The sequence below is a fragment of the Lampetra fluviatilis genome, chromosome 5 (genome assembly GCF_964198595.1).
Source record: "Lampetra fluviatilis chromosome 5, kcLamFluv1.1, whole genome shotgun sequence".
In the NCBI taxonomy this organism is placed as follows: Eukaryota; Metazoa; Chordata; class Hyperoartia; order Petromyzontiformes; family Petromyzontidae; genus Lampetra; species Lampetra fluviatilis.
Window position 1 is genome coordinate 18,123,416 of NC_136279.1, and position 16,385 is coordinate 18,139,800.

At 50.5% G+C, this 16,385-nt stretch overlaps 1 protein-coding gene across 1 annotated transcript; it reads left to right on the top strand.

Annotated features, from left to right (window-relative positions):
• Positions 1 to 553: 553 nt before the first annotated feature.
• On the top strand, positions 554 to 15,286 carry ADSL (adenylosuccinate lyase). The gene is made up of 13 exons (XM_078857041.1): positions 554 to 799; positions 4,522 to 4,725; positions 6,242 to 6,286; positions 6,665 to 6,744; positions 7,038 to 7,209; positions 7,935 to 7,981; positions 8,452 to 8,542; positions 9,105 to 9,174; positions 10,057 to 10,204; positions 10,738 to 10,828; positions 12,153 to 12,242; positions 14,078 to 14,254; positions 14,810 to 15,286. The coding sequence occupies exons 1-13, from the start codon at positions 662 to 664 to the stop codon at positions 14,894 to 14,896; spliced, it is 1,440 nt and encodes a 479-aa protein (XP_078713167.1). The 5' UTR covers positions 554 to 661; the 3' UTR covers positions 14,897 to 15,286.
• The last annotated feature ends 1,099 nt before the right edge of the window (positions 15,287 to 16,385 follow it).

Here is a 16,385-nt window from a genome sequence, read left to right on the forward strand (position 1 = left end):
CGGGTTAATTTTTTTCGTGGTTTCCATAGCGAGAAATACACGTTACCGACTCCGCGATAATCGTCATATCGCAATATTTGACATCATATCGTAAACTATGATATCGCGGTAATCGTCATATCGCGATATTTAACACAGTATCGTGAACTATGATATCGCGGTAATCGTCATATCGCGATATTTAACACAGTATCGTGAACAATGATATCGCGGTAATCGTCATATTGCGATATTTAACACATTATCGTGAACAATGATATCGCGGTAATCGTCATATCGCGATATTTAACACATTATCGTGAACTGTGATATCGCGGTAATCGTAATATCGCGATATTTGACATCGTATCGCGAACTGTGATATCGCGATAATCGTAATATCGCGATATTTGCCATCGTATCGTGAACTGTGATATCGCGCTACCTTGGCGAAGCGCGTTTATTTTTGTCCATTCCCATGGCAACCACTTCCCGCTCCCCCCCCCACCCCGTTTCACGTCACTTCCTCTTCCCTAACCACGCCCCTTCTTACTTACCGGGGGAGTGGGGGGGGTCAGAGGTGACCACTGCTACAAAAATAGTCCCGGCGTGCGGTTAGACACGCAGATCTCACCTCCAAGATCCTCCAACTTCGTCCACGTGGCCCGTGCCTCAGGCAGGCATGAGCGAGACTCACGCCGAGTATCGCTCGCCCCTCGTGAGCCGCTACGCGTCCCCGGAGATGGCGCGGAACTTCGGCGACGAGAAGAAGTTCTCCACGTGGCGCCGGCTCTGGCTGCTGCTCGCGCGGGCCCAGCAGGTGGGTGACTGGGGCAAGGCAGTCGGGTGCGGGCCGGGGGGTGGTGGTGGTGGTGGGCACGGCAATGCACGAGGAGTGGCGCACAGAGAGAGAGCGTGGGGTGGCACTGCGTGCGACTGACGAACCTAACGGCGGTGGACGTGACTGGCAGTCGGGCATCGTTATGGTTTGGGCAACCTGGGCTTGCATCTTGAATCCTTGCCTCACTTGATGCAGCTAATCTGGCTGTGACGCGTCCCACCTGATGACGGAGACTTGTGTTGCCTCCGAAACGTCGTGATTTTTTTAATTGTTTTATTTTTATTAATTTCATTTTTTACCTACATGGTGACTTTACCGAAAGAACCAAAGCGTATGCATCCTTGCAGTCACGAAAGCTTCAAATCTAGAATCAACCTGGACAAGGCAGGGAGCAAGGCTTAGGCGTCGATGGCAGTGCATGAGACGTGGCCTGGATGACATCGGCGTAGGCGGTGGGCATGGGCATGGGGCAGTGCAGTTTGCAGGGCAGCGGGAATGGCAATGGGCATGGCTTTTAGTGGCTGCTCGCAAGCGCCACTTGTTAGCGCAGCGCCACCGTGAGGTCGAGAGGGGTGACCGGTGGCGCTTGCCCAGAGTTGGCGATAGAAAGTCGACATTCCCATGGCAGGCGGTCTCTCAAAATAGGACAACCACTCTAGGTTTGAAGTTTTCGTGACTGCAAGGATCCATACGCTTTGGTTATTTCGGTAAAGTCACGTAGGTGAAAAATAAAAATAAAAAAAGAATAAAAAATATGGAAATAACTCAATTATATCACGACGTTTCGGAAGCAACACAAGCTCCCGTCATCAGGTGGGACAACCACAGTAAGAAACAACCACTGTTTGATGATGCACCACATAGTGATGCTAATTAATGTATTGTGATAGTGTGATGGTGAGAATAGTGGTGGCGTTGTTTCAGACCAGGGTTCAACTACAATTCTAACTTATTCATAATGAACTAATTTGAGCCAGCAATCCTGCAGTAGCTTAGCTATGGCTGGCCTAAGTCGATTGCACACTAGAGGTTTTTAACTCAAAACTTTCTAACGCTTAATGCAAGTCCTATGACCACAGTGAAATGTGGCTGCTGAAATTGGCAGTCAGTCTGCCAGATTTAGCTCCGCGTGGTTTGAGGTCATGCGCCCGAGACCCTGGGGCAGCATTCTGTGTCTATCTCTTGTCTGTCACTGGCTTTTTTCCACTTTTTTATTCATGTATTTAAACACTCTTTGATTTAAAACTATAAAAAAAAACGTTCGTATGGATGCCAGTTTATATTTTCTTCCAAAAAACATTGTTCAGTAGTATGTTTTTACCGTTTAAACTGGTACAAAACTGCCACCTTTATACGAGGCATCATATTTGCAATAACCGCAACACAAGCAGTCAAAATGCAAACAAAAATAAACAACTCTGATAATGATAATGATATGCAATGTCCTTGAAGTTGATTGGTCCACACCCGAGACAGCTTTCCTTAGAGCCTAGTCTCCATTGGTGTTGGACCAGATGACGCCTTTTGGCAAACATGATGCCTTGTATAAAGGTGTCAGTTTTGTACCAGTTTAAAGGGTAAAAACCTACTACTATATTTTGCCACTGGTAAAGGAGGTCTCATAGTGTAAACATTGTTCAAGATTAACTTCATGCGATCAAGGCCTTTCCCTAGCAGACTTGCGATGCAACAACCCATCAAGCTCCTCCACATGAACTGATTTCATCTACAGTATCTCCGTGGTGGACGTCTACTTGAGCGCGTCCCCTCCCTTGGCTGCCACCCCATCGTTGGGACTCGACCACCGGTCAAGAAGCGTGTAAAACAGTCACGCAAACTCCGGTTATTCTCGCAGCAGTGGCTTTTGGCTAACCGTCGAACAGAGACGGTCACCGCATCGCGCGCTTTCAGATGCGATTCTGCGGCTGTCTGGAACACTCTTCCGATTCTAGATTTGAAGTTTTCGTGACTGCAAGGATTCATACTCTTAGGTTTTTTCGGTAAAGTCACGTAGGTAAAAAATAAAATTCGTAGAAGTAATAATAGAAATGAAATAATGAATCACGACGTTTCGGAGGCAACACAAGTCTCCGTCATCAGGTGGGACCGTCACAGCTAAAATGACTGCATCACTGGGAGCTACGTACTTTTAAATCTGGATGGAAAACGAATTTATTGAAAACTTTTATTTAATTTGTTGTCCTTTACCCCCGCACCTCCGATTAGCACGGTTGGCTACGTACAGTGAGAAAGAAGTTCAACATACATCATCCCTTCTGGGGACGTGTCCTGTCCAAGTCCCTTGATTAACAATCAGTGCGATGTCTACAACTTGTGTTTGTTCTCTAATCCGTGCGTTGCTCTTCCCGTCTCTCAGTGTCATCCCAAGCATTCATGTCTCCATGCTTCTTTTCACACTTTTCAGCTTTTGATTCCTATCGTCTTTGTCAATGTCCATGTTTGTGATCCATATGTGATAGCAGGTAATAAGTACACGAGTGACACATTTCCGTCAGGCAAATTGGTACTTATACATTTTCATTATCAAGTTAAGTTTTTCAGAAGCACTCCAAACCCGACTCTCCTTTGCCTCTTTATTGAATTAATTTGGTCCCGGTCAGCCTTCAATAACTGCCAAGGGTAATTATATGTTAATACATATATTCTGTTGTGTTTTCCCAGTTTTTTCCCTTGAACAGATATTTTCACTTGTTTATTAGGACATATCGCACGTGACCTTGGTTATGCTTACATTTATTCTGATAAAAAATGGGGATAAATATTAACCATGGCTGATTTGCTGATGATATGGTCATTACAGTAAACAGTGGGAATACACTACACGAATTAGATAGAATAACTTAATAAACAAAATATTAAAATATCTGTGATTATATTTTTTCCTATAAATGCATCCAGAATAGGTGTTCGCAAACATCCCTTACCCCAACAAGCATGTACGGCTATAGAGAACATGTTTTTACCTGGGTAAACGTATTGGTGCATAAATGCTTATGTCCATGTGTGAGTGCGCATGTGGTAGTGTAGCGGTTAGCGAACCCGGGGACCCGAGTTTGATTCCCGCTCATGGCCACCACCAATACCAGTGGCGATTATCTGGACCATTCCTGGGCCTCCCCTAGGTCGATGATTACCTGGTGCGGTGTGTAACCACCGCTTCTAGGGGGCATGGTGCTGGCCACCTACCCCCTCGTGTGCCGTGCCAGCCATCATAGGTGGTCGCGAACAGCACTTGCCCCCAACAGTCTGTGCAGGCTATAGAGGGGATCTTTGTCTATACACTGAATTATCCAAGCCGAGGAAGGTCGAAACAGATGTAGAATTTCTAAGCTTTAACAAATGCTACGAGTTTTAAATCCAAAAGGCCGGTACAGCCTATCAACTGACAAAACATATTGTACGTACTGTACTGTAGACTGAGGTACAGGGCAGATTTTTCTAAATTATGTATACATAATCCAGCAGTAGATAGATAATGGCTATTGATGATGAGCACAGTGTATGTCGGAATGCGTGTCTATACCGGTACGTGTGAGTGTGCTTGTATATGCGTGCCAAGTGTGCTCGTCTTATTCTCTCTCCTCCCGCATCAAATCCTCTTTCACATCGCCTTCCCCTACCCCCTCTTCCACATTGCCTCTCCCGACCCCATCACCACCACCATCACCAACATCACACAGATGCTAGGCCTGCCCGTCACCAACGTCCAGCTCGCAGAGATGGAGGCGAACCTCCACAACATCGACTGGGCGATGGCGGCTGAGGAGGAGCGGCGGTGTCGACACGACGTGATGGCGCACGTGCACACCTTCGCGCACACCTGCCCCACCGCGGCCCCCATCATCCACCTGGGCGCCACGTCCTGCTACGTGGGCGACAACACGGTACCGTTAAATCGTCGTTTATTGTGAAATCGTCGTTAAATCATTGTGGGTGGCGAGATGTTATCCACCTCGCCTGGTATACAGGAGGTCATAGGTTCAATCCCGACCCTGGCGCCTGTATGTGTGAGTTTGCGTGTATCTCCCCGTGGTTGCATGGATTTTCCGGTTTATTCCTCAACACATTTAGAAACGAACGTGCGTTTAGAGTGTTTGCGTGCTATAAATTGCCGCACGATAAGCCACCTCGTTGAGCTATCATTTGTGGCCAGGTCGCTTCTGTAAAAGAGCTATACAGCTCAGTGGGTGCTACCTGGTAAAATAAAAATAGTTTAGTTTTAACTAAAAAATTATTGATGTTATTGTTATGTTTGTTTTTCCAGAGAAGCATCACCAAATTATTTTCAAGAGGATCCTGCCACGTTTACTCAACGGGGGTGATTTTGCGAGATGTGTAAATGGCAATTAGAGTAATTTTTGCAGGTACATTTTTTATCATTGGCATGTTTGACCAATATCAGTTGCATTGTATGTTTCCTTTAGCTCGAACCCAGAGGAAACTCATGCAGAATAGCGGGGGAAAAACATGCCGACTCTACACAGAAAGGCATCTGGAGTTGGGAATCAAACCAAGGTCCTTATTGCTATGGGGCATGAGTACTACGCGGGCTTCTTGAAATATATTCGCCAGCGGCCCACATAGCAAAATTGGCGTGTGCCGGCAAGCCACGTGGCGTTCTGTTACGATATCACATTGCATCGCGGTGCCATAATGTCTGCCTCCAGCTCTCTCATCTATCTCCTGTTCATCTCGTTTTCATCTCACTCATTTGTATCTCGACAGGTTTGTCATCTCTGTTCCTGCAATAAGGCTGCTCATAGTAATTTCGTCTGTTGCTTTATTGAATGCCGGCGCAACATGGATGGGGGTGGGGGGGGGGATAACACTCACAAAGTGCCACACAGATATTTTTTTACTTTACCAGGTAAGGCTCACTGAGCTATTTAGCTCTTTTTTTCAAAAGCGACCTAGCCACATATGATAGCACAACGAAGTGGCTTATCATGTGGAAATTTATAGCAGCCAAATACCCTAAACGCAAGTTTTTAAATGCGGAGTGAAAAACCAGAGGTCTCGGAGAAAAATCCACGCGACCACGGGGAAAGTGACACGCAAACTCCAAATATACAGGTTTTAGGGTCGGAATAAAACCCACGACCTTCTGCATACCGGGCAAGGGAGTTATCATCTTTGCACCGCGCGCCATGATAATTACCATTTCAATAATACATTTTTTGTATTGCCATCAACTGGCTACCTCGCAGCCTAGAAGGTTTAGGAGTTTCACAAATCTCGTGTCTGATCCAGCAACTTTTGCCTATAAAGCTGCGGATCACGGGTGCGCACCACAAAACCCAGCAATGTGTCTCTGCACGTGTGTGTGAGCATGTATATCTGGCTAGTTTAGATCTCCCTACTCTCTATACTGACTTTTCTTGTGTTATTGTTAACCTTCAGGACCTGATCGTGATACGCGATGCCTTTGACATCCTCCTGCCCAAAGTGAGTCTTTTCTGTTTTCACACCCCTCGCACTACCTCCGTGTTTTGCATCGCTGCCGCGTGATGCGCTGACGGGTTGTGTGTTTTTTGCACTTGTGTTGGGCGTGTGATGATCCATTTCCCTCCATTGTCCCAGTTTTGACTGCCTGGTGCATTGTGTAAACATCAGCCCCTGGGGAGACCAAGGCGGCCCGGGTGTGATCCTATCCGTACCACCTCGTTATGTGCCGTGTTGGCCTGAATGGATGCTCGCTAAACAGTACTTGTCAAACAATTAGTGTAGGCTTTACGGGGGCTCTTTGTACATACTTGTGGGATTGTTTATGTATGTGTGTTCATCGGTGTGTGTGTGCGTGTGTGACCTGTCTGCTTCCTTCAGTTGGCACGCGTCATCGATCGTCTCAGTCGCTTCGCGGAGACACATGCCGCGTTGCCCACGCTGGGGTTCACGCATTTCCAGTGAGCATAGAACACCCACAGCCTCGCGCACCCACCGCCCCGCTTACCCACCGCCTCGCAAGCCCATGGCCTCGCTCACCCCACTCTCACTCCTCGCTCACCCCACTCTCATCCCTCGCTCGCCCCCTCGCTCGCCCCCTCGCTCGCCCCCTCGCTCGCCCCCTCGCTCGCCCCCTCGCCCGCTCGCCCCCTCGCTCGCCCCCTCGCTCGCCCCCTCGCTCGCCCCCTCGCTCGCCCCCTCGCTCGCCCCCTCGCTCGCCCCCTCGCTCGCCCCTGCGTGCGTACGTGCGCAGGCCTGCCCAGCTGACGACCGTGGGCAAGCGCTGCTGCCTGTGGCTGCAGGACCTGGTGAGCGACCTGCGCAGTGTGGAGCGCCTGCGGGGGGAGCTGCGCTTCCGCGGGGTCAAGGGCACGACGGGGACGCAGGCCAGCTTCCTGCAGCTCTTCAACGGGGACCACGACAAGGTGGCGCCCCGCACCGGCCCAGCTCGGCCACAATCGCACATTTGCTCGTTCGTTCAGCTTGACCGTTCGCTCGCCTGTCCGTTCAGTCGTTGTCTTCCCGGTAGCCCACACTTTTGTGATCGCCTTTCATCGTGATCGCGTTGTATTCATCGTCCGTGTCGTGTTTGAAAAGCGGCGGACGAGTTTATAACCGTATAAAACTTCGAAGCAATTATTTATTTTACTGGGTAAATCCTACTGAGTTAGCTCTTTTTCAGAAGCGACCTGCCCACAAATGATAGCTCAAAGAAGTGGCTTATCACGTGGAAATGGATCACGGCCAAATACTCTTCGCGCATGTTTCTAAATGTGGAGGGAAAAAAACGGGGGATCCGGAGAAAAAATCCACACGACCACAGGAAGAGAGACATGCAAACTCCAAGTATGCAGGCGTCAGGGTTGGGATCGAACCCACGACTTTCTGTATACCAGGCGAGGTAGTTAATATTTCGCCACCCTATAAGTTTAGTTTGCAGAGCTGCTCAATGGTGTCTGGACCCATAAGATTGATTATTCCGTACGTAGTAAATAACTATTAAGTGCGCGATCCGGTTGGATGTATTGTGAGCATGAGAATGGATTTTGAGGTTGTGAATCATTGCTTGTCTAATGTCTATTATCTGATCGGGTGGTGCTGTGGTCCGATCACTTGGTCCACATTTGCTTGACATCGGCCGTCGCTTCAGGTGGAGAAGTTGGATGAGTTGGTCACCAAGTTGGCCGGATTTGACAAGTGAGTTCCTGCTGATTGATGTCGATGATGATGATGATGATGACGTTGCTATTGCTATTCTTGTTTTGGCTTCTGTTGCTGCCGCTCTTAACAATGCTGTCAACACGACTAATGGTGATAATGAAGAACCCTACTGATGGGTGATGGATGAAGCTGCTGCTGATGCTGATGATAATGATGTCTTCTGTTGCTGCATGTGATGACAATGCAATTGCTGCTGACGATGCTACAAATGCTGCTGCCAATGATGATGCTGATTTTGACAATGCCGTCGCTGCTGCTAATAATAGTAATGCTGCTACTTCTGCTTCCACTTAGTGCTGATGATTATAATGATGAAGACGTTGAGTGTGCTGCTTATAACAACGGTGATAATACTGCTTCCATTACTGCCTCTGGTAATGATGCTGTTAATGCTGCTGCTGCTGCTGAAGAAGACGACGATGCTGATGATGGTCGTGCGACGATAGGGCACTGCTCATCACGGGGCAGACGTACAGCCGCAAGGTGGACGTGGACATCGTGGCCACGCTGGCGAGCCTGGGCGCCTCTGTGCATAAGGTGACCTTTGTGGTGACCTTTGTGGTGACCTCTACGGTGACCTCCGCGGGGTCAACGTTGGGCGACCTCACTTAGCTCTGGGCCCCCAGTGTGGGTAAATGCCACGTTGAAGTGACTTCCAAAGTAGTGTGGTGTAAAAAAAACTATCAACTATTTTTATTTTACCAGGTAACACCCACTGAGCTGTGTAGCTCTTTTTCAGAAGCGACCTGGCCACAAATGATAGCTCAACGAGGTGGCGTTTCACGTGGAAATTTATAGCAGCCAAATACTCTAAACGCACGTTTTTAAATGTGGAGGGAGAACGTGCAAACTCCAAATATACAGGCGTCAGGGTCGAGATTGAACCCACACCTGCTTTATACCAGGCGAGGGAGTTAACATCTCACGCACTGTATCTTCCAATGCTAGTCCATCTCATTAGCAGCCTCTAGCGCAGCACATGATGATGTCTGATCCATCAACCCCCACCTGTCACTGCGATCACTTATCTCCACGCTGCTTCTCTTCTTCTCCCTCTTGCGCACGCACTCGCTCGCGCACCCTTTGTTCCTGGAGCCAGATCTGCACAGACATCCGCCTGTTGGCTCACCTCAAGGAGGTGGAGGAGCCATTTGAGAAGGATCAGATCGGTGAGTCTCGTGGCTTCATGTCGCCCGCGTCACGCACACATCACGCACGCACATGGACATTTACGCGGTACACGAGTTCACCAGCAGTGACTGGCTGACACAGAATATTTATAATGGCCGCGTTGGAGACGCCGTTATGCTGGGTACTATGCCGGGTTTCGGCCGCCCATTAAACCAGGTTCATGCATCCCCCTGTCTTACCCCGCCCACCTGTCCCATGGTCCCATCTATCCAATCTTTTCCGCTTCTCCTCCGCATTCCATACTCCCCTTGTCCTACCTGTGTGCCCACACTTTTCTATCTTCCCCTTTCTCACCTCTGCTTCCCCCCCTGCTCCTCCCCCGCTGCTTCCACCCTGCTCCCCTCTCTGCTCCATCGTCGCTTCCTCCCTATGCATACCCTCTGCTCCCCTTCTGCTTCTCAACTCCCCCTCTGCTCCTCCCACTCTCTCCCTCTGCTCCCCTGCTGCTTCTCGGCTCCCTCTCTGCTCCCCCACTGCTCCCCTCTATCCCACCCCCTCTGTTCCTCTGCTGCTCCCCCACTCCTCCCTTTGCCTCCACCTTGCTCCCCCTCTGCTGTCCTGTTGCTCTCCCACTGCTCCCCTCTATCCCACCCCCTCTGCTCCTCTGCTGCTCCCCCACTCCCCCCCTCTGCCTCCACCTTGCTCTCCCTCTGCTGTCCTGTTGCTCTCCCACTGCTCCCCTCTATCCCACCCCCTCTGTTCCTCTGCTGCTCCCCCACTCCTCCCTTTCTGCTCCCACCCTGCTCCCCCTCTGCTGCCCCCCGCTGCTGTCCTGTTGCTCACCTTCTGCTCCCCTCTATCCCCCCCCTCTGCTCCCCGCACGGCTCCCTCTCTGCTCCCGTGGCTCTCCCCCTCTGCAGGCTCGAGCGCGATGGCGTACAAGCGGAACCCGATGCGGAGTGAGCGCTGCTGCAGCCTGGCGCGCCACCTCATGACGCTCGTCATGGACCCCCTGCAGACGGCGTCCACGCAGTGGTTCGAGCGCACGCTCGACGATAGTGCCAACAGGTCGGGGCGGCTGCGGCCTGGTCGGGTCGGGTTGGCTGGGGTCATGTAAATGATGTTGATACTACTCAGAGTGTTGGTGTTGATGGTGATGATACTTGTATCGATTGTAATGATCTTGATACCAGCAGTGATGATGATGATACAGGTAGAATTGATTCTGGAAGTGATGTTGATACTGGCATTGATGATGATGATGATACAGCAAGTGTTGATTCTATAATTGATGATACGGACATTGATGATGATGATACAGGAAGTCTTGATTCTGGAAGTGATGATATTGGCAGTGATGATACAGGAAGTATTGATTCTTCTCAAAGTGATGATGTTACTGGCAGCGGTTGTGATAACAATTCCTCTTATTTTTTTTTATACTTATGATGTGCTGATTGTGATGATGATTATTACGACGATGATTCTGGCAGCGTAAATGATGATGCTGGCAGTGGTTGTAACGACGACGATGATGCCGGCGATGACGAGGTGCGGAGCCATGGCCCCTGCTGATAAGCTGCGTGGCCGCGTCTCCGCAGGCGGATCTGCATCCCGGAAGCGTTTCTCACCGCCGACATCATCCTCAGCACACTGCAGAACGTGGGCGAGGGGCTGGTGGTCTACCCCAAGGTGTGTGTGTGAGCGTGACTTTCGTAGTGGCTTTTGACCAGAGGTCGCAAACGGGTTTTGATTCCTTACCCGTACCCGTACCCGACCGCACCAGGGTCGCAAACAGGTACCCGTACCCTACCCGATACCCGGCTACCCGTACCCGGTCGGGCATCGGGTAGGGTACGGGTACCCGATTGCGACCTCTGGGATGAAGCCATGTTGCAGGCGTGGGTGGGTTGATTCTAGGAACTTGAATTGTGAGAAGAGACAAGACGTTGGGAAATGAGTGACAAACGGTGACTCACCAGTGACTCACGGCCTACCCGTACCCGGCCGCACCAGGGTCGCAAACGGGTACCTGTACCCGGCCGGGTACGGGTAGCCGGGTATCGGGTAGGGTACGGGTATCGGGTACCCGATTGCGACCTCTGCTTTTGACTAACCTTCTTAACAAAGACGGTCACTGATGCGCTTCTGTGGTCGTCTGGAATGCTCGTCCTTCCGATATTAGGAAGCCACTGGTGCTATGCACTTTTAAATCTAGATTGAAAACTAATTTCTTTAGATCTGCTTTTTGTGTTTAGTTTCGTTTCCCTCCCATTAGCACAGTTGTCTATGTACGGTGCGAAAGAAGTTCAGCATACAGTGGAGCATTGGGCGGCTGAAACACAGCAAGTTGGCACAGTCGGGGGCATAGCTGGTGCATTTATCAGTCATCTCAGTCAGTCAACACATGGCACCTAGGTCTGTCCCGTGACCTCCCGCCAGCGAGCCTTCGACACTTCATGTGGCTTCAAAGTGCACCTAGCCTGACACAAGCACTGTGGTGACTGTCACCGCCACTTAGTGGCGAATGGTGGTTGTTATTGTTGTTGTGACTTTGTGAGTACGTGTGTACTCGGGAGCGTAAGTGTCGTGTTTCGCGCACAATGTCACGAAACCAGCAAGCTGTGTTCGGTTCCTGCTCATGGCTAACATTAATGGCTAATATTTGAACCGATCCTGGGCCTCCCCTAGGTTGATTCAGCCTTAAAAATTAGTACCTGGTGTGGTGTATAAACATCAGCGCTGGGGAGACAGGCTGGCAGGCTTGGTGATGGCCGCAGCATCCCCTCTTGCGCCGTTCCGGCCTTTACAGCTGCTCACTTAACAGCACTTGCTCCAACAGCCCGTTAAGGGTATACGGGGGATCTTTGTGTTGCGTGTCATTTTGTGAAAATGTGTGTATGCGTGGGAGTGGTGTTTTTGGTGTATTCACATACGCCCACGTGTGTGTGCCCGTGCGTGCGTGACTTCGCGACCACATGACCTTGTGACCTTGTGACTTCGATCGCCTGAACAGGTAATCGAGCGCCACATCAAGCAGGAGTTGCCTTTCATGGCGACGGAAAATATCATCATGGCCATGGTGAAGGCGGGGGGCGACCGGCAGGTGAGTGGGGAGAGCAGGGTGCAGGATGGCTGACGGATGAGCGGGGAGCGCGAGAGTGAGGGTTGCATGGTGAGAGGGAAGGGCGAGGGGTTGCGAGTTCAGAAGAGAGCGAGGAGGTGTGGGGTGAGAGGGGATGGCGAGGGTGAGAGGTGAGGGTTGTGAGGGGAGGTTGAAGGTGGGTGGCGGCAGGCGAAGGGTGCAGGTTGAGAGGTGAGGGGCAGGGTGAGAGGAGGGGGAGGGAGAGTGTGGGTCGTGGCGGGTGAGGGGGTATGAGAGGGGAGGGTGAGAGAGAGTAGGGGGGTAGGAGTTGGGCGCCCAGATCAGTGATGCAGTGATGCAGCTCACGAAGAGGAAATCGCTGAAACCTAACCCCATCCGAACTCCAACGCGAAACCGACCTGGGTTCGTCTCCCACTGTGCTGGCCATTCGCTGACCTCTGCACAAACCCGCCTCCTTAATGACAGCATGGCCCAAAACACACGGTTGTTGTAACTACACAAATGTAATTACAGTGAGGATTTATCTAGCATCTAAACGTGGCCGCATCTCAAAGCGCTGTACGGAAACGGCACAAGTCTATGGATCTCTTTGTGAATATGGGAGAGAGAGAGACACACACTCAGTTGGTCATAGGCAGAATAAAAAAAGGAAGGTGTTGAATCTGTACTTGAACAGGGGTAGGTAGTTGACGGGACTAACTGCTGGGGGAAGAGAGTTCTAGACCATAGTGGGGGGCAGTCGAGGAGAGTGAGCAAACCTCTCCCTTGGGCTGTGTGCCCTGTGCTGCCACATAATATTTGTTAAATGACATTGCACATACTTTAAAGTAACTTTCAGAAGTGTCTGAACAGTTCTGTGAAGCGCCCTAGTGATGTCGCTGTGATATGACTGACACGTGTTTTAAGTCCTATTTCTTTACAGCGGAGTAGAGGGTTTTTTGTCGAATGTTACTCAAAATTGGTGTGGTACAGCCTGTGACGCACTGGCTTTGGTGTGGAGCTACAAGATAAGAGCTGGTGGGTCCTTGTGATTTGTAGCTACCTTGCTTGGCAGTCGTGCATTTACCAATAGATACAACTACCCCACTGACAAAAACAAACTGCCATTTAATAATAGCCATGCACTGTTTTGAGTAATTTTGGAGATTGGGAGGGTAGTTTTAGTGTTTCGGCTGAATGAAAGATTTATAGGCAGTGTAAGAATCGAGAATACAAAGACAAAAATCCCCCTTATAGCCTTAACAGACTGTTGTGGCAAGTGCTGTTATCAAGCACCTAATGAAGGCAGACACGGCACACGACGGGATGGGTGGCTAACACCACGCCCATCTAGCTTTGTCTCCCCAGTGGCAAAGCTTATACACTTCACGAGGTACTCATTTGAGACTGAGTCGATCTAGGAGAGGCCCAGGACGAGTTCAGATAATCGTCACTGGTGTTGGTGGCCGTGACCAGGAATTGAACTCGGGTCGCTGGGTCCGTATCGCAGCGTGTTAACCGCTGCGCCACCGCTCCCCACTCACAATATGGCTCTAGGGGAGCAGTAAGATGAACCCTTGAAGGATGAGTCACTTCCCCAGCCACGGCAGCGATGCTACCTCTCAGCCAATCAGTGACAGCCGTGTGGCACCTCCATCTTGTCCCCCCCCCCCGCTCAGTCAATGCCTCCCCCCAAGCTACAACGCCTATGCCCCCCTCCACCCTTCCCAGCCATGATACCACTGCCACCCGCATACAATGCCGCCCCTTGTAACCTTCACTGTAATGCAATGCAACTCCACCCCGACTATAACAGTGCCGCCCCTCTACATCCCCGCCCCCACCGACCCCCGCAGGAGTGCCACGAGCGGATCCGCGTGCTGTCCCAGGAGGCGGCCGCCGTCGTGAAGCAGGAGGGCGGCGACAACGATCTGGTGGAGCGCGTGCGCGCCGACGCGTACTTCTCCCCCGTGCACGAGCAGCTGCCATCGCTGCTCGACCCCGCCACCTTCGTCGGCCGGGCCCCCCAGCAGGCATGGCCCCCTCCTCCCCGCACCCTCAGAATCGGAATCGGTAAATTTGTTTATACTGGAGGAATTCGATGACGAATCCGATATCCAGGTGGATCCTCCCTCCCCCCCCCCCTCTATGCCCACCCCATACATCACACCCACTCACCTCATCCTACCCATCACTCTTTCACTGAGCATTGTAGCCCTCATCCAACAGTGGAGTACATCTTATGTTGAGCGTATGGTCGCAATAATATAGTTTTGTTGATTCGATGTTACATTTCACAATGACGATTTATCCTGGTCCAAGTTCCCCTTTGTAATTAGTATTTTATACATTGTGATCTTATGCTGTGATGTACTTCATTTACCAATGTACATTTCTTAAAACTTATTCAACGTGCAGCAGTTGCGCTCAGCATCATCCTGCCAGAAGTCTTTGTACTTTGAATTCGCCACCTTCCGACTAAACTTTAAACAACTGACCACAGCGCCACCTGGCGCACACAGGGCATCATCGTCACAAACTTCAAGCACACTTTCTGTGACCCTATTTCCTGCCGTCTGTGTGTGCAGGTCACCAAGTTTCTGCAGGTGGAGGTGCGCCCCCTGTTGCAAAAGTACAGCAGTCATCTGCAGGGCTCCGTGCAGCTCAGCGTGTGATGAGGGGGATTTGCTGTCCTCCGCAAACCTGCATTCCCTGACGCTAACCAATTTGAGGACTTGAAATCCCAAAGCATTTAATCTCTTAACAAATAACCGGACTCTGCTCAGTGGTTATTTAGCTTGGTTTGTTCATTTCACAAAGTTGCCTTTTGCATCTGCCTGCTTGCCAGGTGTCCAGTGCTCCTGTTTAGGACTTTTGCTGACATTAATGATGTCGATGATGTTGATGACGCTGTGACATGTTAGCGAAGCTACTGATGAGGTGATGCTAAAGTGGCCCGATGCCACAGCATTGCATGCGGACGCTGTTTTTGGTGTGTTGATTTTTTCTCGCATGAATTATTAAACGAGCTCTGTTTGAAAGAATAAAACGGACAAATGACATTATCTTGGATGGGTTTGGGAATGGTGAGAGATGGGAAGGTGTAATCGGTGGCTCAGCTGTTGAGCCTGCGGGCAGTGCAACAGCACCCGAGGCCCATGGTCCAAAAAGAACCAGGCGCCGGGCCTACGAAGAGAGGGGATATTGGACAGGGGGTGGCCCAATATCGTTCCTACGAACCAGGGCCCCTGCCAATCGTGCTACGTCGCTGAGCATAATGGTTGGGGAGCAAAGTCCGAGAGGTCATCACGGCCAAGGCTGTTGATGACACCACACACCATCACTTTTGCTAGGTGCTGCTGTTGCAGTTGATACCAGACTTTTTCCAAGGTCTGCTCTTATAATCTCACCACAGCCACCACGTGTGTATGTATATTGAACTTCTTTCGCACTGTACGTGGCCAACCGTGCCGATCGTAATTTCGGGGGAAGGACAACGAACAACTCTTTAGGTCTTCCCCTTGGTCACCGACCTCCGGCTGCCACTGAAAATGTTCGTGTTTGTAACCTGCCCACGTGACGCTTAGATCACGTCCACTCACCCTTCTCCTCAACACAGGCTCAACTCACGTCGGTGCTCGACTCGCAGACAAACTCCTCTTGCCAAGTTCAAATCGGAGTTATCACAGTGGGAAGTCTGCTGTGGCCGGCTGACCTACGGATAGACAGGCTCCTGCCACTGAAATGTAGGATTTTCACCTCTGGTACAGGACCACCGGCGAATAATGATTTCGATGCCCCAACTCGTTTGAGAAGACCCACACTTTTATGAGACGTGAAATTCTGAACTAACTGCACAGGGAAACAAATGTGCAATAATATATGAAGTGCAAAAGTAAATCTAACACTCCTTCAAAAAAAAAGTATAATAGGCGCCGTTTCGGGCGATTACCCTTCTGCACAGCACATAGAGAGGCAGTCAATTTACTCTATCGCTCTGCAGGCCTCTTGACTACCTATTTGGTCTCTCGAAGTGCTCTGAAGAAGGACCGTTGCCTGAAACTTCGGAAAAGGCACCGTTGTAGAGAACCAATGCCACTCCCACCACGTTATGAACAGAGACAGTCTAGTGGGCGGTGGCTCTCACGTTGCCGGAAGTGACGT